The sequence below is a fragment of the Mauremys mutica genome, chromosome 13, assembly GCF_020497125.1.
Source record: "Mauremys mutica isolate MM-2020 ecotype Southern chromosome 13, ASM2049712v1, whole genome shotgun sequence".
Classification (NCBI taxonomy): Eukaryota; Metazoa; Chordata; order Testudines; family Geoemydidae; genus Mauremys; species Mauremys mutica.
Genome location: NC_059084.1, coordinates 2303215 through 2328418, shown reverse-complemented (window position 1 = coordinate 2328418; position 25204 = coordinate 2303215). Strand labels below are relative to the sequence as shown.

General features: G+C 50.9%; 1 protein-coding gene across 1 annotated transcript; it reads left to right on the top strand.

The window, feature by feature from the left end:
- Positions 1-1519: 1519 nt before the first annotated feature.
- Positions 1520-24802, top strand: HCK (HCK proto-oncogene, Src family tyrosine kinase). Its single transcript, XM_044984720.1, has 14 exons — positions 1520-1734; positions 2530-2584; positions 9934-10051; positions 10827-10869; positions 11656-11755; positions 12112-12207; positions 13074-13177; positions 13962-14111; positions 14878-15030; positions 15632-15814; positions 16438-16514; positions 21408-21561; positions 21910-22041; positions 23184-24802. The coding sequence occupies exons 3-14, from the start codon at positions 9935-9937 to the stop codon at positions 23384-23386; spliced, it is 1512 nt and encodes a 503-aa protein (XP_044840655.1). The 5' UTR covers positions 1520-1734; positions 2530-2584; position 9934; the 3' UTR covers positions 23387-24802.
- Positions 24803-25204: the final 402 nt, after the last annotated feature.

Here is a 25204-nt window from a genome sequence, read left to right as displayed (position 1 = left end):
TCAGATTCTGATCTCTGTTGCACGGGTGTAAATCCAGAGTAACTCCAGAGATAATGCACGTACTGGGGAGTCTGATGCCCTGTTGCCAGAGCAGAATGGTAACATTTTAAATCCACTTTCACAGATATTGATGACAACACAGGGAGAAAGGCAATGGAGAGTCAAGCCCTGGATGATGGTCTTGCACCAAATGAACATCTTTGTCCAAGACTCTGGCTGCTAGTGGGCTGACACAACAGTTTTGGGGTCGATATGGTGATGCCCAGGAGCTTGGGCTCACCATGGGATTCACAGCTGATGTGGCCGCGAGAGTTGTGTGAACATTCTGATCAGAGTCAGATTTGGGCAGAGGAGCCAAATCAGCTTCATTAAGTTCACAAAGGGAGGGTGAGCAGCGGGGAGGAGACCCCTGCAGGAGTGGCCAGGGATATTTTTCTCCATTATGTTTGTTTTGTGTAGTTACAGTCCAAGGAAGACCATGAGAATTCCTAATATATACATGCAAATTATATTGTGACTGCATCATAAATATGAAAATACATTCTCTAAAGAATTGGTTACGGGTACAGCTTCTGCAACGTGCTGATCCTGGCTAACTCCGTGCTCCCACGTCCAGTTCACACCATAGGGCTGGGCTCCCTTTAGGGAGATGGGCGCTCTGGTTGGGAGTGGGATGTCACGATGTTCCCCAATAAATCAGACAGAGACAGATGGGAAGGAGTTTCTCTTGTTCTGCATTTATTATTCTCGGACTCTGTGAGTGATTAGGAATGCCTCTGGCTCCAAACCAGCTCTCCGGGTGGGGGCCTGGAGGTGGTTTCTTCTTAGAGAGAGAGAGTGTGTGTGTCCAAAGCGAAGGCCACATGGAGCTGCCAAGTGTCATTCACTTGGGATTCATTGTTAAGGTAATTTTTAAAGCCTCTCGCTGAACTCCTTGAGGTTTGTGGAGCACAGCAAGCTCCTGAGATGATGGAAGCCAGAGAAGGGCAAAGTCTTGCCAGAACAGCTGGCGGTGTCATTGCCAGGGTGCTGGGTGCTGCAGTATTTTCTTAAATCTCACTCAGGAGTTTTTTGTTTGAAATTTCTCTCATCAAAATTGTCAGCGCGCGAGAGGCCTGCGGAGTCTCACACTGTGCCCTCCGCCTCTTCCACCAGCCTCGGTGCACCCTGCTCTCCTCCCAGCATGGCACAAGCTCTCCTGCAGCTGCTCAGCCTAGACATGGAGCCCTTACACTGGTTCTACACCGAGGTCCTTTTCTATTGACTTCAGTGGCATTACACTGGCGTAAATCTAGTATCAGGGAGCGGGGAGCCAGGCCCAGTGACAACCAGCTCCCGAGGGGAAGGGACCAAACTCTTTGCTGGGCAGAGAGGACGGCTCAGGCTGCGGGAGCAGGTGACTGGAATGGAAGCGGAGTAGGAGGGTTCGGCAGATGCCGAACGGATAGTGGGCGGGGCCTGTGGGGTAGTGGGCGGGGCCTGCGCTGGGGGGCTCAGAATCGGCTCCCGGGGGCGGGGGCAGGGTTTGCTGTCCCCTTCGCAGCCGGTTCAGGGCAGAGCGGCCCCGGGCTGGCGGGGGAGCCGGCGGCCTGACCTCCCGGGACCCGAGGACGCAGAGCCGGGGAGCAGCGGGGGCTCCCAGCTCGAAGGGGCCCGTCCCCGGGGGGCTCCGCGAGGAGACATGCAGCAGACGCGGGGGCTGAGCCCCAGGCGGACCCGCGGCTGCAGGCGCTGGTGAGCTCGCCGGGCTGCAGAGCCCGGGACCCCGCCCCGACGGGCGGCCAGCAGCGCTCGGTGGGGCCCCGGGGAAGGAGCGGCCGGCGGGGCTGGAGGCGGGGTCTCTGGAGGATTCGTGCCGGCGCCAGAGCCCGGGCACCACGCTCCGGAGGTGCCGTGGGTGGGACCCGGAGAGGGCGCAGACCGTGCCTGGGCGCCCCGGCTGCGGTGCGCGAACCCCCGGCCGGGCGGGGAGGCGCGTGGGCAGGCGGCTCGCTCTGCAGGGCGAGCTTTGCAAGGGGGCTGGTTGCACCGCGGTGCGATGCTCTGGGCTGCAGGAGCTCCCCGGGCAGGCTGGGCTCAGCTGAGCCCGAGATCACCCAGCCGTCTGGCCAGGCTGCTGTGCAGAGTCATCATTTAATGTTTGGAAAGTGCTTTGGAAACGCCAAGCAGTTTAGCAGAGCTGTGGCTGGGTCCTAGCACGGTTAGTGGTGTAGGGAGAGAGGAATTGCCAGCTGGGAGCAGGTAATGGCTTGTCTAACTTTATCCTGTCTCCACTCCGAGCAGTACCAGCTTCTGCAAAGTCAGGTGCAAGAAATGGTTCAGGGCAATGATGGGATAACCTGTCCTCAGGGCAGACTTCTACCTCGTTCCCTTTAATCCACTTTAGTAAAGATTGTGCCTGGGAATGTGCACACACAGACACTGTGTCTTTGGGTGCCTGCAAATAGACCACCTGGAGTGTGTTGGAAGGTTATTTATGAATTAAAGAACTGAAGGTCGACTCTTCATACCGTGTGGTCTTTTTTTCAGGAACTGAAGGTCATTGCCAGGTTGTGGAGAAGGAACTGAAGTTATCAACATTGAGGTATGGGGTTTTTTTCCATTTGTAAAATGAAATAGCTGAAATATTGACACATGAGTTCAGTTCCCCTTACAAATTGCTGATGTGTGTGCATCCCTGAGAGTTAGGTACTGGCAACTCTTAATGAGACACTTACACACTTACAACCAGCTACACTCCTCCACTGTACAGTGCCCCAAATCTACAGCTGGAGCTTGGCTTCCTGCACTCTGAGGCAGGCAGTGTTGTTACATCACACGGGGTTTCTGTTATTGCTACAGGTCTGGGGATAATTTCGTCCTTGCTGGTGTAACTGCTGACTTCAGTTCAGTGACGTGGCAATGAATTTGGCCTCTGCTGTTTCACACATTGTGGTTACTTTGAAAAATGAGGTGCACAACAGCCCTTTCCCTCTGCTCCTCCAGAATGTGTCTTGTATCCTCTCCCTCTCAGACCCTTGCTCATGGTGAAGGCAGCATCTCAGACTGGAGCCATGTGACAGTCACTAGATCTGGATTTCCTGGACAATGACTATCAATTCCAGCCATGACAGCTGTTCCAGACCCTGACCTCTTCTTCACACAACCATACAAACTTAAACCCCACATTTACAGCAGGGGATCAGCCTGCTTCCCTGTTCGGAGGTGCAATTTGCATCTGCAGAATTGCACTCCAACTTCCCTGCCCCCAGTTTAGTGACTATCACATGCAGAAGTTAGCCGCTGGACAGCTAACTACAGGATTTGCGAGCCATCCATCTCCAAATATTTGCTCTCACAATTTTGAGCCTGCAGAAAGGGGAGGCTTGAGCTTTCAAAAATATAATGCTAACTCATAGTACTGTGTCATAACATCCCCACTTCTAGATAGCAATATGGAGAATGGGCACCTTTAAATACCCCTCATTTATGATGAAAATGGCCACAGAGAAAAGTCCCACAATGGTAAAACAAAGGGAAGGAAACGCTCAGTCCAGTTCCTAGTAGTTCTGTCTCATCACAGAAGTGCTGTACTGTGACCTGTTGGCTGAGCGGTGCATGGGGGAAGCTTGCACGGTACCTCCTCACGTGCTGGACCTGTTCTATGGATAGAGGACTCCTTCCATCTCCGGGCCTGTTAATCTGAACCCTTTTGCCGACACTAAATGCACCCAAACAAGTTGAGAGTGGAGATGAAAGAAAACAGTAAAGTAAAAATAGAGTCTCTAGTAAGCAGATTCCTAGCCCAGGGGTTTTCAATCTTTTCTCATTTGCCGACCTCTCAAACATTTCAAATGGAGGTGCAGAAGCCATTGGAAATCTTAGACATAGTCTGTGGACCCTCAGGGGCCCGCAGACCGCAGGTTGAAAACCACTGTCCTAGGGCTATTGGGAAGATGCCATCTATGCTATTGCTGAGAGTTACAAAGCAAACATTTAGTACTTTCTAACTGCATAGAACTCACCGGTTGGGGTATCCCAAAAAACTCCTCCTGACTCCTTGAGTAAGGACTCCAGAGGCTGGCCTGCAGACACGCAGTCAGAACGAGCCATCAAGGCCAGGACTCTGCCCTGTGTTCTAAAGCCCTCTGCTGGGACTCTATTTTCCCTTTGTAGACAGCTATTGCTGTGTTGCTGCTCAGTGCTTTGCCCCCAGCCCAGTGTAGGGGGCCCAAAGGGGTCTTCATAAAGCTTGTGGCAAGTGTCTGTCAGTCTGGTAGCTCCACTGAGAAATGAGGTGCACCACAGCCCCTTGGTAGGAGACCTGTGTTACAAGAGAGCAGCGTATTGCAATGGAGGGGAGCATCTGTTGGGGACGGGGGCTGGAACAAGTTTTATAGTGGGGGGTGCTGCTGATGGAAACCATGTATTTGGTGTTTGTTATTACTACTTGAACCTAGGGGGTGCCGTAGCACCACTGATTGGAGAGGGGCACGTTCTCCTGGATTCTGAGGAGATTGGTACTGGCAGAGTAGAGGAGCCCTAGAATAGATCTTGGGGAGGGAGGAAGGGCCTGATTCTCTCTGCTGTTTGGAGAAATGCGGTTATATCTCTGGGCAGGCTACAAGGTTCCTTCTAAAATGGAGAACTGGTTTCAAATGTCTCTTAGTTTGCTGTTCACAGCTTTGCCTGCTGCTTAGGTACAGACTCTCTCCTGAGAGGTGCTGGGTGTCCTCAGCTCCTGCAGGGAGCCAAGGGAGTTCTTCAAGGATGAGAAGCTGTATTTCTCTCTTGGTGAAAGAACCCCCTTTTGCATTGCTCACCACCTCCTGGTCTCCATCGTGGCGGGAGGAGTACAGTGTGTGCTGTCAGTTACATGGTGCCTCTTGCTTATGCTGTGGTTCTCTTCCTTTTCCATCTGCAGCACCAAGCACTTCCTTTCTCTCATTCTGAGTGAGGTCTCCACAGGACACCGGGAAGCTGCTTTTTCCGCTCTCTCTGCTTCTTGTGGCCCGTTTACTGCTGACACTTGGGTTCACTGACCTTTTGCAGGGAACTTCGAAAAGCCCAGTGTTTACAAAAGCTGGGTGAGGGATGGCAGCTGCCACACTTAACTCAGTGCATAAGAGGACAATGAGGAACCCAGAAACTGCAGGGATGGAGAGGGTGCCGTGGGGCAGCGCAAGAGACTAGTATGAGGAGTAATGGGATGAGATCTAGAGAGGTTAAGTTGAGGTGAATATTAGGAATTGCTCCCCAAGGCAGTGGAATAGTCTCCCAAGGAAGGTGGCAGAAGCGCCGTCGTTTGGAATGTTCAGAACTACAGACTGGACAGAGCCCTAGAGAATGTGCAATTGGGGACAATCCCACATTGGCACCAGGAGGGACTGGATGATCTCCTGGGTCTTTTCCATCTTGCTTCTGTGACTTTTCTCCAGAAGTCCTTCACCTCTGGCAAATTCAGATCATGTGCTGGGCTCCCCCAACCTGCCACACTGAACTCCCTCAGCCCTGGGAGTATTCCATATACTCCCCCCTGTTCACCCATTCCTTTTTTCTTTTAATTCCTTACATGGTGTTTCACTGGGGGGGGGGGAGGGTGTCTGCTCATAGGAGCAGATACTACATGTGCCAGTTTAAGGGATTTCTGTGTCTACGTTATAATTTTCCCTTAGTTCCACCCCTTATGCTGGGTGGCTGCCATTCCCGTAATTCCCAGGGCCTCAGTCACCAATGTGCCTGTATTGTTTTGTCACTCTGGCAGTGCTGCGGGCAGGGGTATGCTGGGAATCTTGTTCTGGGTGCATACAACAGCTCCCAACAGAGGGAAGATATCACCAGAGTAGCTGGGCAGATATCACCAGAGTAGCTGGCTTTTGGAATGACTTTCTCCCTTCTTGTGTCTCTCCTCACCCCAAAGCAATTGTCTACTGTTGTACTAATTGTGATGGAATAAATGGGCCCAGAGAGTCAAAGGTGTTAACATGATCCAGTCACTGTACAATGCTACGCAGTTAAACACGGCTTGAGGTTTCAAGTACAGTGACCTCAGGCTGCTTAGCCCCAGGACAAACGCACCGTTACAAATCTTTATAATCTTTTATTAAGAGTACCGAAAAGCAGGGAAAACAAAGTGTTTGACATGTAAAGTTTCATTTTAACAATATCTCTTGTTTCCATTAGCTGTAGAGAGTTTTCATAAGGAAAGCCCCATCTGACAACTGTTTTTTTTGTTTAAAGATGCTAATAACAGTCCTTTCTGGAAAAACAACGAGCAGTGCTTGTGGCACCCTAGAGACATGCCCAAATAAATTGGTTAAAGATTTGTGGGCTAAAACCCACTTCATCAGGTTGCATCTGGTGAAGTGGGTTTTAGCCCACGAAAGCTTATGCCCAAATAAAGGTGTTCGTCTCTAAGGTGCCACAAGGACTCCTCATTGTTTTTGCTGATACAGACTAACACGACTACCACTCTGAGTCCTTTCTGGGCAAAAGAGAAACAGGGAGTTGAAATGGTCTGGAGCTGCTGCTGCTGCTAAACGGCCCCGCTTCCTGCAAGATAAAACAAGACAAACACACAAGAGTGGAGAGAACACAACAGGAAAGACAGAAAATGTAACGTCTGTCTCCAGGGCAGTCTCTTACTTGCAGTCTCGGGGCTAGAGAACACTGGCCCAGCACATGGTCTTAACAGCCACTTGGAGACCTGGCAAACTTGTACCGATGCCAGGCTGTTGAGGGCACTGCTTTTAGCTCCGCTGGTCCCAGGCTCGCAGCAGTGTTGCAAAAGATGCAGTTTTGGCTGGGCTGAGCCAGAGTCCATTAAACAGAAGGCAAAAGAAGAGAGAGAGGAAGGAGAAGAAATAAAGTGGGTAAGGAAAAGGCCACAGGAGGAAGGGGTGACAGCAGGAACCCAGTCTCACATTCCATGCTCCAGTCCTAAACCGATAAATAACCGCTCCAGTGCAGGGCAGCGGGAGGCCCCCGGAGGAAGCAGAGAGGGTCTGGGGATGGTGTGCTGCTCTCTGGGTGGCCCTGCTACCTGGCTCCCTACATGCCCAGGCTCCTGGTGGCTCCAGCCCCCTTGCTCCCCTGCTGGGGCAGGGAAAGGAGCTGCCTGGCTGAGGACCAGCAGAAGTCCCAGAATGCCGTTCCGGCTCTTAAAGAAAAAAAAACGGTGCCGGAACAGCATTCTGGCCTGACTCGAGCGCTGCTCGCGTTCCAAGTGGTGCTCGGGATTTAGTGGGAGCTGGGGGAGGTGGCAATGTCATCAGAGGATTTCGGGGTCCCAGGAGATTGTGAGGGTAGCAGCCATGATGGTGAAGATGGTGCCTTCAGTCTACCCTTCTCATTTTGGTCCTCCCCAAAGTGTCTTTTCACAGGCCGCAAAAGGGAGTAATGGGTGGAATAGCCCATCACCTCGTTATTTTGTCCCCCAATTAGGACTTATGTCTGATGCGCCAGTTTTGGGCCATTGATTTCCGGTTCTGTTGTTCTTCTGTTTACCAGTCACGATCGTAACACGGTGCTTACACGGTGGCAGGAGATCTTTGTGTTAGAACTAATCTCCTGTTTGCTCCCCTTCTGTTTACTGTCATTGTGACAGCTTAGAAACCTTCACCTGCTTTACAACTTTTCAGCTCACAGCTGGGGTAGATTTTAAGGCCAGAACAGACCATCTAGTCTGACCTCCTGCCCATCACAGGCCACAGAACCTCGCCCGTTCACTGCTGTCACAGACCCCTGACCTCTGGCTGAGTCACTGAAGGCCTCAAATCATGGTTTAAAGGCTTCAAGTTACAGAGAATCCACCATTTACTCTAGTTTAGTTTAAACCTGCAAGTGACCCAGGCCCCATGCTGCAGAGGAAAGTGAACCCCTGCCCCTCCCAGGGTCTCTGCCAGTCTGAACTGAGGGGGAAATTCCTTCCTCACCCCAGATATGGCCGTCAGTTGGACCCTGAGCCTGTCAGCCAAGACCCAGCAGTCAGACACCTGGGAAAGAATTATCTGTGGTAACTACGAGCCCTCCCCATCTAGTGCCCCATCTCCAGCCATTGGGGTATTTGCTACTAGCAGTCACAGATCGCCTGCAATGGCATGTGGCCCATCTCATCATACCATCCCCACCATAATCTTATCAAGCTCAGTCGTATAACAAGTTAGGGTTTATGCCCCTACTGCTCCCCTTGGAAGGCTGTTCCAGAACGTCACTCCTGCTGGACCCCCGTTCTTACAACACAACGCCTGTAAATCCTGAGTTGTGGAAAGACCTTGCAGGTGGGGGCAGGAGGGACATGAAACCTTCATGACATTTTTACATTGGGGGGTTTGTTTTAAGCAAGCCCCCAACCACTGGTTTTGATGCTAATTTTAGATCCAGCACCATTGTGCAAATAGACCAACGCTGACCTCTTGGCGTGAAAGTCCTTGAAGTGTGGGGACATCTTGGCCTGCATCTGAATTCTGTGGTTCAGGCCCTATGTCTATTTAAAACACAGTTAATCAGCTACTCTACTGCCTCGGGCCTGTGACCACAGCCACAACGTGGCTGTTTTTGATGAAATGTGATTCAAAATAGCATGCAGTCCAAGCGAGATGAAGGTTCTGAGCACACAGCAGTGAGCCTGGAGTAAGGCAGCACAGTCACGGGGATGGCTTGGGTGAACAAGAGGCAGGGAACACAGTTTTGCCTTCCCTGGACTCAGGCCCAGAAAGTCCCATGCAGTTTGCTGAGCTGTGGAGTGGGAGAAGCAGGGTCGAGCACAGGCACTACTGCAAGGGGGACGCGTGCGGCAGAGCAGGTGACTGGCAGACTGATTTTCCAGGGTGCTGAGCACCTGTTACTCTTGTGGGTGTTGGAGTGTTCACCAGGCCATCCATCTGCATGTCCTTCCCTCCCTCACAGGGGCGCAGATTAACTAGTGTTTGGAGGGTACTTCGGCCACCACAAAGACTTTTCTTTTTCTTTTTTTTTAACAAGGATTATCATCATCTGGCCAAGTCCTGCCGTCCTCACTGAGGGGAACTCGCACTGCATTCAGTGGGCTGCATCCGCAGCGGTGCTGTGCGATTGCAATTCCCACTGAAAGCTGATAGGAACTGCGGCTGCTCAGCACCGCTCAGGATCTGGGCCGGTGGGAGTCTTGTCTGAGTACAGGCCCCGGTGTTTGGTCTGTTGTTGGTATCTCGGTCCCCAAAGGTCCTCCCAAGGGGGCAGTGCCCGTGGCCACGTCTGGGAGCACACTGCTAGGGCTGTGATTGTGGCTGTTTGAGGAGTTTTCTTTCCGCTCTGTGAGCCAGAACTGTGAGAAACAGGGTGTCCTCACTCCTCGCCTCCCCCATGCCCCTAGTGATGTTGGCCTCCATATGCCTTTTGTCACTTCTCCCAGCTGTCTCCAGGTGCCTTCTGCGGTCCCTCGGCACGGGACGCTTGGTCTGCAAGGCCCCCAATTCTCCTCAATCATGTCCTTCCTTCAGGCCCCTCTCCACTGCGATGCCCTCATGAAATTCACCAACTCAGACCTCTCTTTTCTCTGAATAAAGCACATTTTAAAACATCTCCTAGATGTTCTAGCCCTTCCTGAGTAACCACAATATCCTCCTGCTGAGACCCCTCATGCCTCCCCCTGTCTAATGGTATTTTGTAAGCTTCTTGGGGTCAGGATTCCTTCCCTTTTGGGAAGTTTCTACCATGTCTTTGGGCTCCTATGGAAGTAGTCGTGGTAATAATCCTGCTGTATGATGTAAGCCAACCGCAAACTGCCTGGGGTTAGGGAGAGATTTTCCTCTGGGCTGATTTTTCTGTCGTCGTTCATTGTGGGGTTCCAGCACTTGGTACTGGCCGCTGCTGGTGACCGAGCAGGCTAGATGAGTGGGGGTCTGATGGCTATGTAAGCATGAACATGGGTTTGTTGGTGTTAAAGTTATTTCCTTTCTCTTCTTTCCGCTGCAGGATGGGCTGTGTGAAATCCAAGGATGCCAGAGTGCTCGGCAAGGACTTCAAAGCTGATTCTAGCCCTAATTTCCTGCAGCCCCACTATGTGAAAGACCCCACATCCACTAACAAGAAAGTAAGTGGGAATGTCCGTGGAAATTTCTTTCTGAGCGCTAGGGAAGGTCACTGCTGCTGTTGTATTTATGGATGGGTCAAGGCCAGGGGCAAAGGGAAATGAGGTGCAAGATCCAGCCGAGAAAAGGGAGCTATGGAACTTCTTCCCCCCACCACCAGCCAATGTTTCTCTTTGGATTCGAAGTAGGCAGTAGGACAACCTGCTCTTGGGGCATCTGGGACCAGCACACCAGAAGGAGTCTACTTGTCACCACTCACTGGTCACGGTGCCTGTGGCTTGGGGGTAATGCTGGTTTGTTCTGGGTTGGGAATGCAAATGCATTGCAATCCTTCCTGGAGTCGAGCAAGAGGGTAAGCTGATGGAAATGAAGAAGCTAATGGAGAATGAGAAAGAGAGGAAGGGGTCAGAGAAGGAGGAAGGCACTTGAGAGGGAGGAAGAGGAGGAGGAGATGAAGGTCATGGTTCCACTAGAGGTCAGCAGTGAATGGGTTAAAGAGAGAAAATAAATATTGCAGGAGTTTGTCATCCATAATGGGCTGTCCCGCGGGGGGTGATGGCTGTGGCACCCCACAGGAGCGTGTGCTCCATCCCACTGTCCATCCAGACTTTCACGGTGCAACTCACAGCTCTGCTGAGCCCAGTCTCCTCCGGTATGACCTCTCCATGTGGTCTCCAGTGCTGTCCATCGCCCGTCTCCATTCCGCAGGGGAGTGATTGGTCTGTATGACGTCTGGGGACGTCTTACTCTAACCGTTCCCCCCGTCTTGCTTTCCAGGGCAATAATGCCTCCAGCGCAACTCAGCCCCACCCAGCGGATGGTATGTATAAAATATGATCTGCGGCAGCTCTGTTAGGAGCGAGTGTAGGAGATGAATGTGAGCTGCAGCCTTCAGATCTGGTTCAAACTCCCCCAGAGCAGAGGATCTGTTCCGGTGCCCCGGTTGGACCCCTCCCTAATACGAGACGTCTGAGCGTTGCGTGTAATACACCAGCCTTTCACCTTTGGGAACCTGAGTTCAGATTCCACTTGGGTCCTGGATGCCGGTGACTGTAATGGTCTCAGTGTGGTGCCTCTGGATGATCAGGCATGTCCCAAGCTCATAAAAAACCTGAAAACAGACAAGTCCATAAATCGTTCTTCCCCCATGGGACCTCCCTCAGGTCTGCAGTCCCTGCCCCTGTCCCTGCTGTGCACGAGTGTGTTTGTGTGTGGGGAGGGGAGGCGTGAGTGTGTATGTTACTGTGAGGGAGACGAGTGCTTTGCTGTTGGCTTTGTGTTTTCTGTTGGAGTGGAGGGGACTCCGCTGTTATAACTGGGTTGGCTGGGTGAATAGGGAAGGACCCACCAGAGGGGCCTGATCCTGGCAAGTCAGGGTTGGAATCCATCAGGTGAAACAGTGTGGGGTCAGCCAGGACTGAATGTGCATGCACAGCCAGTGCTCCCTCTAGGTGAAGGATCCACTGGAATAATGGAGGGGTCCCCATGACCTGCGGACAGAGAGGGGTGAGGGTGTCTCGTGTCTGAGTCAATTGCTTCCCCCCACCCCACCGCCCGTGCCTAGGAGAAGCTCTTCTGCCATTCTGAGGTGTGTTCCGCCCTGCAGGCTCCGACGACTACATTGTCCTGGCCCTGTATGACTATGAAGCGATACACAATGAGGACCTGAGCTTCCAAAAAGGAGACCAGCTGAAGGTCCTGGAGACGTAAGTGCAGCCCCGGCACCCCTGGTCTTACGCAGTCACTCATTTCACCTCAACGCCTTGAGGTGAAATGAGTGACTGCGTAAGACTAGCCTGTTTTTCCTGAGAGCCTGGCAGCCCCACGCTGTGCCCTGGCTCTGTGGGTCGGGGAGCCTTGAAGGCTCATTCCCTGTGATTATGCTTCTCTAGGCTTATGGCCCTGTAGAGTTTCCTCTGCTACGGGGCTTCCTGGCCTGACGTGCAGCATCAGAGATGCCTTAGAACTGCTGCCTTTGGGGGTAAGGAGGACGGGAAATGCACTGCAGACTCCCATAGCAATGTCGGGTGACGGGAGCAATCTCATGTCTGTCTCTCCTCAGGTCGGGAGAGTGGTGGAGAGCAAAGGCGCTGACGGGGCAAGAAGGCTACATCCCTAGTAACTATGTTGCCCGGGTAAACTCCCTGGAGACAGAAGAGTGAGTCTGCCATTCGTTTGGGTGGAGCAGGGTCTTTGTGCAGGGATAACCTCACAGATCCCTCTTTAGCTGAATAACCTGCACTCCACTGCCCATCGTGTCTGCCGTGCTCTGCCTTTTCAGGCATAACCTTCCCATTTCTGTTCTGCTGATCTTCTGCTTCCGCTTGCTGCGTCTCCAGGAAGGTTAAACTCTTCTCCTGCCTAGAGACAGACTTGGGGCTGGCCACCAGAGTCTCCGCTTACCACTTCCCCAAAGACTCCTTCTCCTCCTTCATGGGAACCATAAGCTTTCCCTGCCCTTCCCCACACACCCCAGAGAATGAGTTGCCCTAATTCTGCCCAGGCCTCTCTCCACCACTCACTCCTTCAGGGGGTGGGCATGCCCGGAGTGTGGAAGGGATGGCTAAGTGTGGGCTCCAGCCCCCCAATCCTGGCGGTTCAGAGTCCAGAGGAGAAAGTGAGGCCAGGGGGAGAGATCACCTGGGAAGCCTCCTTCCTGTTCCTGTGTCCCAGGGAGATCCATTGGAAAGGCATGACACAGATGCCATGGTGAGTCCCCCAGAGCATAGATAATAGTGTGGGGGGAGGTGAGGTCTTCACAGCCCCGTGATGGAGACATGGGAGCTGTAACTGCCATGTTACAGTGACAGGGAGTGACCCTGACAAAGCAGTGCTGTGTTGTAGAAACACCATGGCAAACCAGGCCGCTTGTCCTGGAGTCTCCCCTGACTCACCAGCACCCTCGGCTTGAGTCTGTCCTGGAAATGGGCAGAGTCTCAGGAATGTCTGAGAAGCAGAAAACCTGGGAAGCCGCCTGCGTGCTCAGCGCGGGTGGCTGGGGTCAGCTGTGGTTTCGCCCTACAGGTGGTTTTTCAAAGGAGTCAGCCGGAAAGATGCAGAGCGTCACCTCCTCGCGCCAGGAAATATGATTGGGTCCTTCATGATCCGAGACAGCGAGACGACGAAAGGTAACGGGGGGCAGCAGAGGGGGTGCTGCCCCTTGTGGAATCAGAAGGCCTCTGTTGTTTGGGACAGGGCAGGAGGAGGTTGGGTGGGGGTGGATGATCCTGATCCAGACAACGCAGCCGTTATCAGGCGGGGAAAGAACAGTGGTCTGAAAGTTCCCCCTTGCAAGTCCCTTCTCTGCTCTGGGCATCTAACTCGGTTCCTTTTGCTACCAGAACATAAAGTTCAGCTAAGATATCACTGGCACCCGCAATGTTGCAAAATGCCCTAATCAGTGTGGGAGGGGTGGGCTTGCAGGAAATGACTCGATCTGACACTCCTCTTGAGGTTAGGAGGCGCAGATGATGGGGAGGGCAGAGCTTGTCTGCTTCTCAGCTCAGTGCTTCAGGAAACAAGCCCATTGCAAACTCTTCCTTGTGTAAGGCGTTGAGTGTCAGCCTAGAAATCCCACTGCCCTGCTTCTGGAAATCCCTGCAACAGACAAAGGGATGCGGGCACTTAGGGGAGAAGGGAGGAGCGGTTAGCAGAGCTGCTTTCACTTGAGCACAGCTGCAGGCTGTTGAACTAGCTGCTGTTGGCAGCATTGAGCTGGGTTGCCTAGTGGGGAGGTTGCTGTGGCACGGGCAGTAGGCGGTGGTGTAGTGGAGGGGAGCTCAGGCTGGCATTACTGGGGTAACCTGTGCAAGTGTGGAAGCTCTACAGAGCAGGAGCCTGTAGCTACCCGCTTTCAACAGGGCCTGCCGATACCCCTGGAGTCTCCATTTGTGTGTCTGTCTCTTGAATCAGGGAGCTACTCCTTGTCTGTGAGAGACTTTGATCCCCAAAATGGGGAGACAGTGAAGCACTATAAGATCCGGACGTTGGACAGTGGTGGCTTCTACATCTCCCCTCGGAACAGCTTTGCCACGCTCCAGGATCTGGTCAGCCACTATAAGGGTGAGTCCTACGTTACACGTGCTGGGTCCTCTGCCTGTGCACACTGCCGCCTCCAGGCTGCCTTGCTATCACCATGGGCAGGCGGCTTCCCTAGAGGCTCATCTCTCTGCAGCATCTCCTCGCTCCTGCTACCTCTGTCCCCCTCTGCCTGTCAAGACTCCGTTCCTGGTTTCTTTCCTTCATTTTAGGGGCTGTCTATCAGTTACAGATTCTTCTGCCTCTAGGTTACTGCTTTGAATCCAGCCCTGGTCATTGGTGCCTGCACGTCATTAGTGCTTGACAGCCAGTTTGATGCTCTAGGACACAATTTTGACGGCTATAGTGCAGTTCTTAGTGGCAAGTGTCCACATCCCCAGACTACCACCATACCTAGTGATCTGCATGCGGGAGCAGAGACTTGGAGAGCTGCACGGTCAGAAACTTTTCCACACTCCAGAAGTGGCTTGTGCTCCCCGGCCTCCAAAAACCCAGGATGCAGGGCACTGTGGGGAAGCTTCCTGAGCTGTCCCTACTCAGTGCATAGAGGGGACTTCACACACCAGGTCACACGGCATACGGATGAACGTTTATCCCATTAAAGCAAACGCTGTCCTTAGGGCTGGACTGAATGGCGTTATTTACGTGGCAGGCTGTTATGGGAGTTGTGAAAACGCCCTTATGCTATTGCTAGCCTGAGGGGAGCAGGTACAGAGCTTTGTAGCCCAGACTCGCCCTGCCTGGCAGAAACGACTGATCCTGATCAGTAGATCTTGTTCTTCTTTTTCAGGCCAAAGCGATGGGCTGTGCCAGAAGCTCACTTTCCCCTGCACTGCGCCAAAACCACAGAAACCCTGGGAGAAAGATGCCTGGGAAATCCCCCGGGAATCCCTGAAGCTGGAGAAGAAGCTGGGAGCTGGGCAATTTGGAGAAGTCTGGATGGGTAAGAGCAACAATTGGGGGCCAAGGGGAAAGGGGAGACAGGAGATGTAATGATGAAGGGGCTCTGAAGGCAAGAGGCGAGGGATATAGTAGGCAATGAGGAAGGAAGGCCACTGGAAGGAGGCAGGTAAATAAATGATCTCTCCAGCTGCAGAGAAGGGAGGATTTGAATAATTGGATAATATGAAACCAAATTCTGCTTTTTCTTTCTTCTATGATTTGCCTCTCAGGGCTGGGCCACGTGACGGCGGGAAGAGCATTGAAGGATATGTCTAGCCACCAGCCTTCATGTAGCAAGTGTGTCCATACAAACCAGGGTCATGCCTCTGAAATCTAATGCTCTCCCAGGGCAGAGAAGCCTCAGTGTGAATTGAGAGGGGTTGAGTCACTGTGGGTGGAGGAAGGGAGATGAGCAGCCTCAGGGGTGCTAGCACCTGGGTCAGGTTCCTGAGCTGTAACTGGGCAGAGTGGGATAGGGCCATGGCCACTGGAAGAGAGGAAGCCCTGTACAGTTTTGCTCTCAAAGCAGCTAGTGGTGCCAGCAGCCCCAGGCTGGTTGGGAATGGCCTTGAAGCATCCTAGTGTCCTCCTATCCCTTCCAGCCACCTACAACAAACACACCAAAGTAGCGGTGAAGACCATGAAGCCAGGGAGCATGTCAGTGGAAGCTTTCCTGGCGGAAGCAAACCTAATGAAGAGCCTGCAGCACGACAAGCTGGTGAAGCTGCACGCGGTGGTGACCAAGGAGGAGCCTATTTACATCATCACTGAATTCATGGAGAAAGGTAACCCCCCCCCCGCCCCAGCTGACCTGCCTCTGGGGCAGAGGGAGAGATGGAGCCCCAAGTGCACTAATACCAGGTGGTAACGCTGTTCAGGGCCCTCCCGGGGGTAGGCGAGGTATGTTCCTTGGCAGCCCCAGGCAGACACGGGTTGCCCGTACCCCTCCACGCGTGCTGTCCCTGGGTGTGGGAGGAGTGCAATTGGCCAGGATACGGTTCATGACTGGAAGTATGTGATAACAGTTGTTGCCAGGAAAGAGGGAAGGAGCAGGAAGAGAACAAAGAAAACGGCAAGAAGCATGAGAAACCCATGGAGTCGAGCTAGCACCCCTCCTCCCCCCAGGCTAACCCCACCCCGCGGACATGCAGAAAGGAGGCAGGAGCACGTCTCATGGATCAGAGCATGAGAGGTCCCATCTTCTGCCTGAATCCCTCCGGCTGCAGCTCTGGGGACGTGCAGGATTGAGAAATGGCTCCTGGGAGGCTGGTTCTGTAGTGGGCCCCTCTGCGTTTCCCTGAGCAGACGTGGGGAGCATGCTAAGTTTGCAGGCCAGGACCCAGGGGCTTGGCGACAGACAGAACATGCTGGCCAGGCCCTGACCACTTCCCTGTCGTGCCCTTTGCAGGCAGTTTGCTGGATTTCCTGAAAAGTGATGAAGGCAACAAGCAGCCTCTCCCGAAGCTGATTGACTTCTCTGCCCAGGTGAGGAAAGAGCACGGTGAGGGCGTAAGGGCGGCCAGGGAAACTTCTGCTCCTAGTTTGGGTGTGAGCCACGGAGGAGGAATGGAGCTGTGCACAGTGGCCAGTGGTGAGAGAAAAGCCAGGCCAGCTTGGGCTGAAGGTCTTTGTGCTAAGGCCTCAAGTCCCCGCAGCAATTGACCTTTTGGGGTCAAAACAACTGGTCTCTGGGCACGGTCGTGAGCCCTGTGTGAGCTGAAGAGGCCAGACCGCAGACTGGGGTGGTTACAGAACAGAAGGGCCCTTGTACTCAAAGGCAATGTGGTCTAGAGTACTGAGCATGGGACTAGGGACCAGGAACCCTGCAGTGCCACTTCACTCCGTGTGACCTCGAGCAAGTCACTGAACTCGAGACCTGCCCCTTCTCTTGCTGAGGGCAGTGAAAGGTACTGAAGTGCAAGAGAGATGAGTGCCAGGCTGCCCCTCTAGCTGAGTTTCCGTGTCTTTAAAAGGCAAAGAGCAGTACTTCCTTAGTTGTAACAGCTGAGTGTTTGGGAAGCAATTGGGAGGTATAAAGGGCCACATTGTGTTACTGGAAGAAAGTGTGTTAGACTCAAAAGCTGAAATGATCAGGAGACATATTTGGCCTGTAGGTCACTAGCTGCTGGGAGCAAACCCCTGCCTGGGAGGTTCCTCCCTGGTAAAAGCTGATGATGAGGGAGTGGGTAGAGACCAGCTAGGTTCTGTGAAGAAGCCAACTGTTCAGAATCTAACAATGGAGAGTTGTGAGCCTGATTTGAATATGCAAATAGGCCTCATAGGCCCCAGGAAAATGTGCAGGTGTGGGGGAGGACCTGGTGCTTTTTCTGCTTTGGGAGAGGAAACCTGGAAATAATCCAGTGAGTTTCCTTTCTCTGCATCCCCTCTGATGCCTTGGTGTTCTCACTGCGTTCTCTGAAACAACTGGCCACTTGTTCACAACTGTCCCTGGGCCCCACAGTACAGCTGTGTGAAGCTTAGGAGAAGCAGGTGTGTGGTGGCTGAAGGGGAAGTAGTTTGTTCTCTGATGATTAACCCCTTAACTATAGAATTTGGCAGTTAGAGGTCTGGGGACGGTGCAGCTGGTTAGTGTTGTAAAGGATCCGGTTGGTCAGCTATCTGGCAGAGAACCAGTCCCCGCCTTTGCCATGTCAGGATCTGGAGGAGTCTGTGTCTATTAAGGGCCTCGGTTTTATGCTGTCCAGGGGCCACAGAATTTACTACAGATTCTGGTGACTTTTCTTTGTGGGAGTCTAGATGGGGAAAGTTTCCATTTTATTTCTGGTCACCCAGATTGCTGTCTCCTGTCTCCAGGATACAACAGTTATGGCTGAAGTCAGCTAATTGCCAAGTGTGTAACTCAGAGGAGCAGCAGAAATAACTCTGTGTATTGGTGATCTGGTTTAAAAGCCACAGGCCACCTGGTGGCTTCACCTCTGACACCTTTCTGCCAGACATCTCAGTACTCGGGCAGGGCCATGCAGCTTTCCGGGCAGGGCATTCTTTATTCTGTCAAAAATTCATGCTTTGAGCCGCCAGCCACTTTCTCCGGCTCCCCAAGGCTCCAACTGTTTTCCACTTTACCCAATGCTGGAAAATGATTTTAAACATAAGACTAGTGTTGTCTTGGGCAAGGCTCCTGGAAAGGGGCATAATGAACGTTGGCTCCATACACACTGCCTGGCACAAGTGTGTTAGCAGAAGCCAGGCCTAAAAGGAGTTTCCTAGCAGAGGGGAAAGTGGGTTGAAGATAGGGCTAAGGAAAGGAAAAGATTTCACAGGAGTTCACAAAATGCTCCCTGAAAATAGCTTTTGAAATAACATTTTCAGAACCAGATCTTCAGATAAGTTGGATGTGCAGTTGTGCATCTAATTTGTGTGTGAAGTGATCTGATTGTGTATCCAAATGTACTATTTCTATTTCAGCAGCAGCTAGAAGCCCCAGCCAAGGTCCCAGTCCCAGGGTCGTAGGCACAGTACATATACACAGGTCAAGTTTACACTACTAAATTTTGCCAGCATAGCTATGTCAGTCATGCATGTTAAAAGCCACATCCCTTCTCCAGCATAGCTGTCAGTAAAACCCCAAGTGTAAACGCAGCTATGCTGACAGAATGGTGGTTCTGTCAGCATAGCTAATGTGCTTCAGGGTGGTGGTGGTGTTAGGCTGGAAGAAAAACCTTCTTCTGTTAGCATGCACTGTGTCTATGCTAGGAACTGTGCTGTGTAGCTATGCTGGTATAGCTGTATCAGCAAAGCCTCTGAAGTGAAGACTAGCCCCTGGTAAGGACTTGTCTGCACGTCAAATGATACACTGACACAGCTGCGCTGCTGTAGCGCTTCAGTGTAGACACTAACTATACTGATGGGAAGAATTCTCTCATTAGTATAGGGACTCAACCTCCCCCGAGAGGCGGTAGTAGTTTGCTTGATGGAGACATTCTTCCATCCACCTAGTACTGTCTACAGACGGACTTAGGTCAGCTTAACTATACTGGGCAGGGATTTTTCACACTCTTGAATGACTTAAACAGACCTAATTTTCTAGTGCAGACCAGGGCTTTTGGACTGTGTCTGAGACCTGGAGAGCTCACCCTCGAAATGACAAGCTAAAGGTGGGAGAGGCAGAAATATGACATGGCTTGCACAAGATCATGCCCAAGCTGATGGCAAAGCTGGGAATAGAACCCAGGTCTCCTGGTTCAGCCCCTATCCACTGGCACAGTGATTCTCAAACTTTTCTTTTTGTGGACCACTTGAAAATTGCTGAGGGTCTCGGCGGACCACTTAACGATCTTTCCAAATGTTTGTACCGTTAGCTAACTATTGTAAAGTGCTTTGGATAAAAGCGCTATATACAAAAAGTCATAATAATTAACATTTTTTGTTCTACAAATAAAAGCACACAACTCATATTTTAATATCAGTAGTCTTACCTGTCTAATGTGATGGATGTGCCCTCTCTCCCCCACTGCGGCAGCCCCCCGAGCTGGGGCTGGGAAGGAGGGGGTCTCTCCCCCGCCACAGAGCTGGGGCTGGGAAGGAGGGGGTCTCTCCCCCGCCACAGAGCTGGGGCTGGGAAGGAGGGGGTCTCCCCGGAAGCCTCAGCCCTGGAGCTGCGGAAAGTTGCCTTTCTGGCCGCAGCCCTGCACATCCCAAATTCCCCCCACCCCCTCTTCTCACTCCACTGCCCCCTCCCACCTACCTCCTATTCCCCCCTGAAAGCCACCACCTCACCTTACATGTGCATCTTCTCCAGGGTCCAGGCACCCAATTAGTGGAGCCACGCCTGTGCGGCTCCACTAATTAGGTGGCTGGCCCCTCATTCTCTTGTGTGTGGCCGCCCAGGCACGCACCTTAGAGGGAACTATCTGCAGACCACCTGAATGGAGCTTGCAGACCACAGTCTGAGAACCTCTGCACTAGAGCACACTGCCTGGGGTAAATGCCTCTGCAAATTAGATAGGCACTTGTGCACATCATTTTTCTGGATCTGAGCCTTCACAAAGGGCCTAGCTAGAACCTTTAATGCAAACACATTAGTATTTCCTCCAGCTTTCCCAGAGAGAGGCAGCAATACATGCAAATAGCTCCTGGGCAGCTGCATGAGCAGCACATTTGCACATTCAGAATGAGTAACTGTGGGTGCAAATAGGTTTCTGAGTGTGAAATTAGCCTCTTGTGTCTGTGGCACTTGTTTTTTGCATAGACATCACAGGTGCAAGTATTTGAAAATTTAGGCCCCCAAATTCTAGGGGCCAGATTCTCCACAGGGGTAAACAAGTGCAGTATCCATACTTCATCCCCATGGATTCCTTCCTTTCCAGCTCCCTGGTCTATCCCTACTGTCCCATTGTCTGTTGCCTCCTGCTCCCGTTGCTCTGTCTTGAGTGCCTCTTTATGACCATTCTGTGTTGTTTGAGGCGAGTGCCATCTACTGGGCTCTCCCACATATGAGCATGGTCAGATAACAAGGGAGTGTTGTTTAGATATAATATTCAGTGCTACTATGGGCAAGTCTGAATTTAAAATTCCCCCTCTCCAGTTAAACATCTCGGGCACCACATCCACTGAACTCCATGAGAGAGATGTCTGGGGGAGAACTCTGCTCATCATATGTTTAGGTTCTGGGAGAGTTGCTCTCAGTTCTATAGAATTTCTCTATCCTAATGGGAGATCCGTATATGTTGTCACTTGCATTCTTCTTCATGGATTGGGGCGGGGGGCTCAGCAGAGATAGTTCCACGTGTGCAGTTATAGTGAGATTTGGAAAAAGATGATCACTGAGGGAGCTTAAAAGCAGACACGAGCCTAGTGTATTCCCACAGGTCTGGATAGTAGAGCTGAGGGCCTGTGGCAGCAGATTTGGGTTATGATCATGTGCACACTAGCTCGTGTGTGGGTGCTGGCAAATTCAAGATGAGTGTGTTTGTCTGCAAATTCGTGGGTGTTTGTGTGAGTCCATGTGCATGACGGTTGATGAACAGGTTAGATCCCAGCTTCCAGTTCATGGAAATTTGCAAAGGCTGGTTCTGATACATCAATTCATCAGCCACTGCCCTCTGCCATCTCCCCACCATGGGTGTAAGTGGTGCATAAGCCTCATGTTGGCCTTCTGCAGAGGGCTGAATGCCACCAGGAATCCTGGACTTTGCCATAATTGATCCCCTGTCTTGAAGCTCAATTAAAAACCCTTTCCTTAGGGGACAGGAATTTAGTCTGTCACCCCACTTCCTCTTGGAGAGAGAGGATCCACTGCGCACTCATTGTTCTAGTCCTTGGTTTCCAGGTGCTTGTTAATGATCAGCTAATGTCTTTCATGGTGCCCATGAAGGGTCTTTTTCTGTGGCTCACAAACACTTTCTCCCTTCTCTAAAGATTGCAGAAGGAATGGCTTTCATCGAGCAGAGGAACTACATCCACCGGGACTTGAGAGCTGCCAATATCCTGGTATCAGCCTCCCTGGTGTGCAAGATTGCCGATTTCGGACTGGCCAGGATCATTGAGGATAACGAGTACACGGCCCGGGAAGGTAGAGAGAGCTGCTGTGGATGCCATGCGCAAATGCAGCCTGCATAACCTAATAGGCATGACAAAATGCACATGGGTGGCCAAATTCAGAGGTGATGTGTAAGATGGTGTAACTTGGACTCCCTTAGGCCTGCTTACACCCACCCACCCATGTGCATGGGAGTCTGAGTTGGCGTAATTTGCATGTCGAGGATGTGTGAAAGAAGTTACCACATAGGTTAATGCAGCATGGCGGCTACTTAACTTGTATCTCCATACATCCTTCTGTTAGTTACTTATCTTGCTATGTGCCTCACTTCTGGCCACTTGGCATGTGAGTTACACCTGACAATTTTGATCTATTTGCCAGGTGCCAAGTTTCCCATTAAATGGACTTCACCAGAAGCCATCAATTTTGGATCTTTCACCATAAAATCAGATGTCTGGTCCTTTGGAATCCTCCTGATGGAGATAGTTACCTATGGGCGGACCCCATACCCAGGTAGGAAGTTGAAATGTCTCCATATGCTATTCTTGGCTTGTCCATATAATCTACTTCTAGCTGAAGTTAGAAGGGTATCAGGGAAGGAAGCGTGCATTGAGAACTTTGAACCACAAAAGTTGGGGAGCAGCGTCTGAAGACAGGATCATGAGCACAGGAGACAAAGCCTTGGAACAAGAAGTAAAAGGCAGAGTATCCAGGGCATGGCATGGTCACATCTCTGACCAACATGTATTATTCATTCATCCACGTTTGCTGTTTGGGCAGGTACTAGCCCACACTGGATGGTGTGAAAGATTGAAATCCAGCTGGTGCTCTTAATTTAACCTTGATTACTCACTGTCTATAGGCTAAAAATACACCCAGTTGAAACTCTCAGACATCAAAGTGCACAGAGCCCAAAGCAGAAGCTGCAGGAGTCCCAGTTTTAGTGACTGAGAAATGGACATGAAATTAAGGTCTGTAGTTTCAAAGGTGTCCACTAAACTTAGATGAATCCGCTTCTGGGCACCCAGCTTGAGGCACGGCTTGATTTCAGAGATGCCTAGCACCACTGACTGTGGACGGTCAGCACCTTTGAAACTCAGGGCCAATGCCAGGTGCTTCAGAGGAAATGAACAGAACATGTGATCCTCAAGTGATCCATCCTGTTGTCCATTCCCAGTTTCTGGCAAACAGAGGCTAGGGACACCATTGATGGACCTATCCTCCATGAACTTATCTAGTTCTTTTTTGAACCCTGTTATAGTTTTGGCTTTCACAACATCCCCTAGCAACAAGTTCCAAAGGTTGACTGTGTGTTGTATTAAGAAATACTACCTTTTGTTTGTTTCAAATCTGCTGCCTATTAAATGAAGAGTATGGTCTTTATTTTTGGAGTGTTATGCAGAACTGGACTTCATAACTGATCTCTCTTATTGGGATAAAAAATGATTATGTTAATACTGCTTTGAATGTCATTGTCTCTGATTGCTGTACCTTTCCCAGGTAATGGTATAGGAGTTTATCTGCACCCCTCTTCCTGTGTTTTCTTCCTGTCCCTATGTCAGGGGGATCACACTCCCTAAAGGGGTTGTTAAAAATCAAAATGAAAACACCTGTTTTAATGCTCGGTTTCCCTCCTGCCCATTGTTGTGTTATAGGGATGTCTAACCCAGAAGTGATCCGTGCCCTGGAGCGTGGATACCGAATGCCGCGCACAGAAAACTGCCCAGAAGAGCTGTATGATATAATGATGAGATGCTGGAAGACCAAACCAGAAGATCGTCCTACCTTTGAGTACACACAGAGTGTTCTGGAGGATTTCTTTACTGCAACAGAGAGCCAGTACCAGCATCAACCTTAATGTAGACAATCCAGTGACAGCAATGGATATCTATAACTGTGTATGCTATAGTACCTGTAATAGACACACCCCGTCTGTTCTTCTCCTGGCCAAGCCCTCCCTTCGTATTCCTTTATACATATTGCCCACTTCCATCAGCCTCTTCTTAGACACCAAAGATTTCCTGACACTGACTTGATTGAAGTTGGGAGGCAGAATGCAGTAGCATTACATTTCAGCCTCCTTGGGCTGTGAACTTGCTGGATAAGCTAAACACTGTTAGGCCTTGTTAGTACTTAGGTGTGAGACTGCTATGGAAAATCCACTGCTGCAGGAAGTCTTCAGCAGGTGGCTCCATTCCCTTTAAATCCATATAGAACTATTGCCCTAGCATCATGCAAGAAGGCACTGTGATGTAGAAGGTGCCATCTTTCCAATGAGATATAAAACTGTGGGCATGACTCTGCAAAGATCCCATCATGCTTGTTTGCTTTCTGCAGATAGGATAACAGAGCAAATTACATTATGAATAACTGCATTCTGACGAAAATCTCCTCAGGCAGTTTCAAATGAATATAGTTCACTCCTCATCACAAACTGTCACGTGCTGGAGTTGTGTACTGTTAAACAGCTGCTGGATTTCACCCCAGAAGTGGTCGCTAGTAAAGTGATTTGGGCTTTAGGATCTCTGGATTAAAGGTGCCATGTAAAGCGACTTCCAAACCCGTTTCGCTTTTGTGATGGTTTCCTGCATGGATCTGATCTGCATCTTCTTGTGGGTGAACTGTTGGCAAGTGTGTTAACTGAACTAGATCTTGAGCTCTTTGGAGCAGGAACCTCATCTTTTTACAAACATGCAAAATGCCTCGCACGTATATGATAGTTTATAAATAACAGACATTGGCCTGATTTCCCCTCCTCCCAGTTGCTCTGGGGTAACAGCAGAATTTTGATTTTTCAACTCTTTTCTTAAGCTGTTTCTGCAGATTTTTATAGTGGCACCTTTACGATTGTCTGAGAATTACAGGTGTGTTTCCTAAAAAACATATTAGGAACACGATGCTAGGGACTGATATATTCTCATGCATTTTACAACGTGGAGTAGGTGGTAGTAGAAATCTTAAGAGAAAGTAGTTAACTTCAGTTTCTCTGGATAGGGGAGGGTAGCACAATGTGCAGTTTAATAACTTGCATTTCTACTAAGGAACCCTGCATTTCTTGCACACTTATTTCAGTTTTTTTTTTAGTATTTAAAGATAGATTATTTGGGGGTGGGAGGGGTGGAAGGAGTGAGGAGACAGATTTTTGACATCTTTTTCCTAATGAATTTTTGACATAGTTACGTGACTTTCCTGGATAACAGTAACAGAAGAGAGAGTGTGGATGATGTGCTTCTATCTCAGCTTTGATTTTTCAGTCAATAAATATTAAAACATTTTGCATTGTTTGTGGCTTTCTTTTAACATTGTATACTTGGTAGCAAAGAAGGCCTGGTATTATCTGTTTCTAGCTACTGGTAAATACTCCGTCCTCCCTCAGCCAATAGAGGGAGAGACCTCAGGTTTCAGGGGATGGTTTCTTCCTTCTCATATTTATCTCAACAGAGGTATCCACTATTGCTAATGCCCACTGGTGTGGCTACCACCCCTCTGTCCAGCCGGGGGCCCATCACCAGCGTAACAACTGTGACAGATCGCCATCGTTATGCTCCAGAGTTAACCACACACGGCAGCGAACGAGAGAATGTCACACTCGGCTCCTTGTACCGTCTGGTGCCCTCAGTAAAGATGGCGCGCGAGCGGGGCGAATGGGTTACCAACGGAGGAAACGACCCCTGCT

Bases quoted from the DNA above. Each gene is read 5' to 3' on its own strand.
- HCK (XM_044984720.1), top strand. From the start codon at position 9,935: ATGGGCTGTGTGAAATCCAAGGATGCCAGAGTGCTCGGCAAGGACTTC. The intron at 15,031-15,631 runs GTAAGAGCAACA...TATCCCTTCCAG, and splicing joins ATTTGGAGAAGTCTGGATGG to CCACCTACAACAAACACACC. The intron at 21,562-21,909 runs GTAGAGAGAGCT...TCTATTTGCCAG, and splicing joins CGAGTACACGGCCCGGGAAG to GTGCCAAGTTTCCCATTAAA.